Source organism: Rhagoletis zephyria, unplaced genomic scaffold, assembly GCF_001687245.7.
Source record: "Rhagoletis zephyria isolate East Lansing unplaced genomic scaffold, Rhagoletis_zephyria_1.1 Rzeph_scaffold_80500, whole genome shotgun sequence".
In the NCBI taxonomy this organism is placed as follows: Eukaryota; Metazoa; Arthropoda; class Insecta; order Diptera; family Tephritidae; genus Rhagoletis; species Rhagoletis zephyria.
Window position 1 is genome coordinate 1 of NW_016237548.1, and position 1107 is coordinate 1107.

The 1107-nt window shown below is 40.3% G+C and overlaps 1 protein-coding gene across 1 annotated transcript; it reads left to right on the forward strand.

The window, feature by feature from the left end:
• The first annotated feature begins 6 nt into the window (after window positions 1–6).
• On the forward strand, window positions 7–943 carry LOC108357590 (transport and Golgi organization protein 6-like). The gene is made up of 3 exons (XM_017608663.1): window positions 7–289; window positions 342–493; window positions 555–943. Exons 1-3 carry the CDS (start codon window positions 10–12, stop codon window positions 897–899), a joined length of 777 nt encoding a protein of 258 aa, XP_017464152.1. The 5' UTR covers window positions 7–9; the 3' UTR covers window positions 900–943.
• The last annotated feature ends 164 nt before the right edge of the window (window positions 944–1107 follow it).

The window sequence follows — 1107 nt, forward strand, 5'->3', positions numbered from 1 at the left end:
GAGTCTCATATGCAGGTCTATGGCATACAAATGTTTTTAGATTTGTTGCGGCAGCGTGACAGTGTAACGCTCGCCAATGCGCACTTGCTCATAGCGCTAGCGCTAACAACCCTCAAGAATCGGGAATCATATACATTCTTGAATTGCGTACGGCTGTTCGTTGGTCTGGTGCATGTGATGGAAGCCGAGGTGCTGGAAACATTGTCCGATGAGTACCTTAGCGACCAGGCGCAAATCGATTATCGGTTGGTGGTGGGAGAAGCGATGCTAAAAGTGGGACAAGAATTGGGTAGGTAACATTATTTCTATGCTTGCGTGGTTTAAAAATCTTGCCGTTTCAGGTCCATTATGCTATAAATATAAAGATACATTGCTGAATTGCTTTATGCATGGCGCGCGAAGTCCACTTAATGAATTCCGTATGTCGTCCTTTTCCAATCTGGCGCAATTGGCGCGCATACTATGCTATCAAGTGCAAAAATTCTTCCAAGAAGTGAGTAGTGTGCGTGTCGCTGGAAAGATAATTTTAATAATTCTTTTTTGTTTTGTTTTAGCTACTCAACCTCGTCGATTGTGAGCTAAGTACTGGCAAATACTTGCCTGCCAAGCGCGCTGCTACCTTGGTGCTAAGCGAACTGCTGACAGGCATCGATAGTCTGCTGGAATTTGAAGAAATGCTATTGCCAATTTATCGCGTTCTCAAGGTAATCGAAGCCGACGAAGATGCTGATGTAAAAATGCGTCAGCATGCTGCCAATGGCCTTAAAACTTTGGCGGAAAAATGCAAAAAGTTTCTTTTCCCGGAAGCGCAACTACAGAAGGAGATACACATACCCGGTATTAATGAGCCGAAAACAAATCGGGGTAATACAAAAAAACACATTTTAGAGTTAAACTAAAATACTTGCTTTATTTTACTTCACAAAATATGTGTATATTTTTTGTTGGCATTTTTTAAAAATAGTTTCTTCATTCCGTATAAATGCACTGTTCTTTACATTTGCCGACGAAATCAATTGTAAATATGTAGGTATACGTGAAACTGAAAATGTGAGTGCTAAATCAAGCTTACAACATTCATGAATAATCAGCAATAACAAAAAAAAA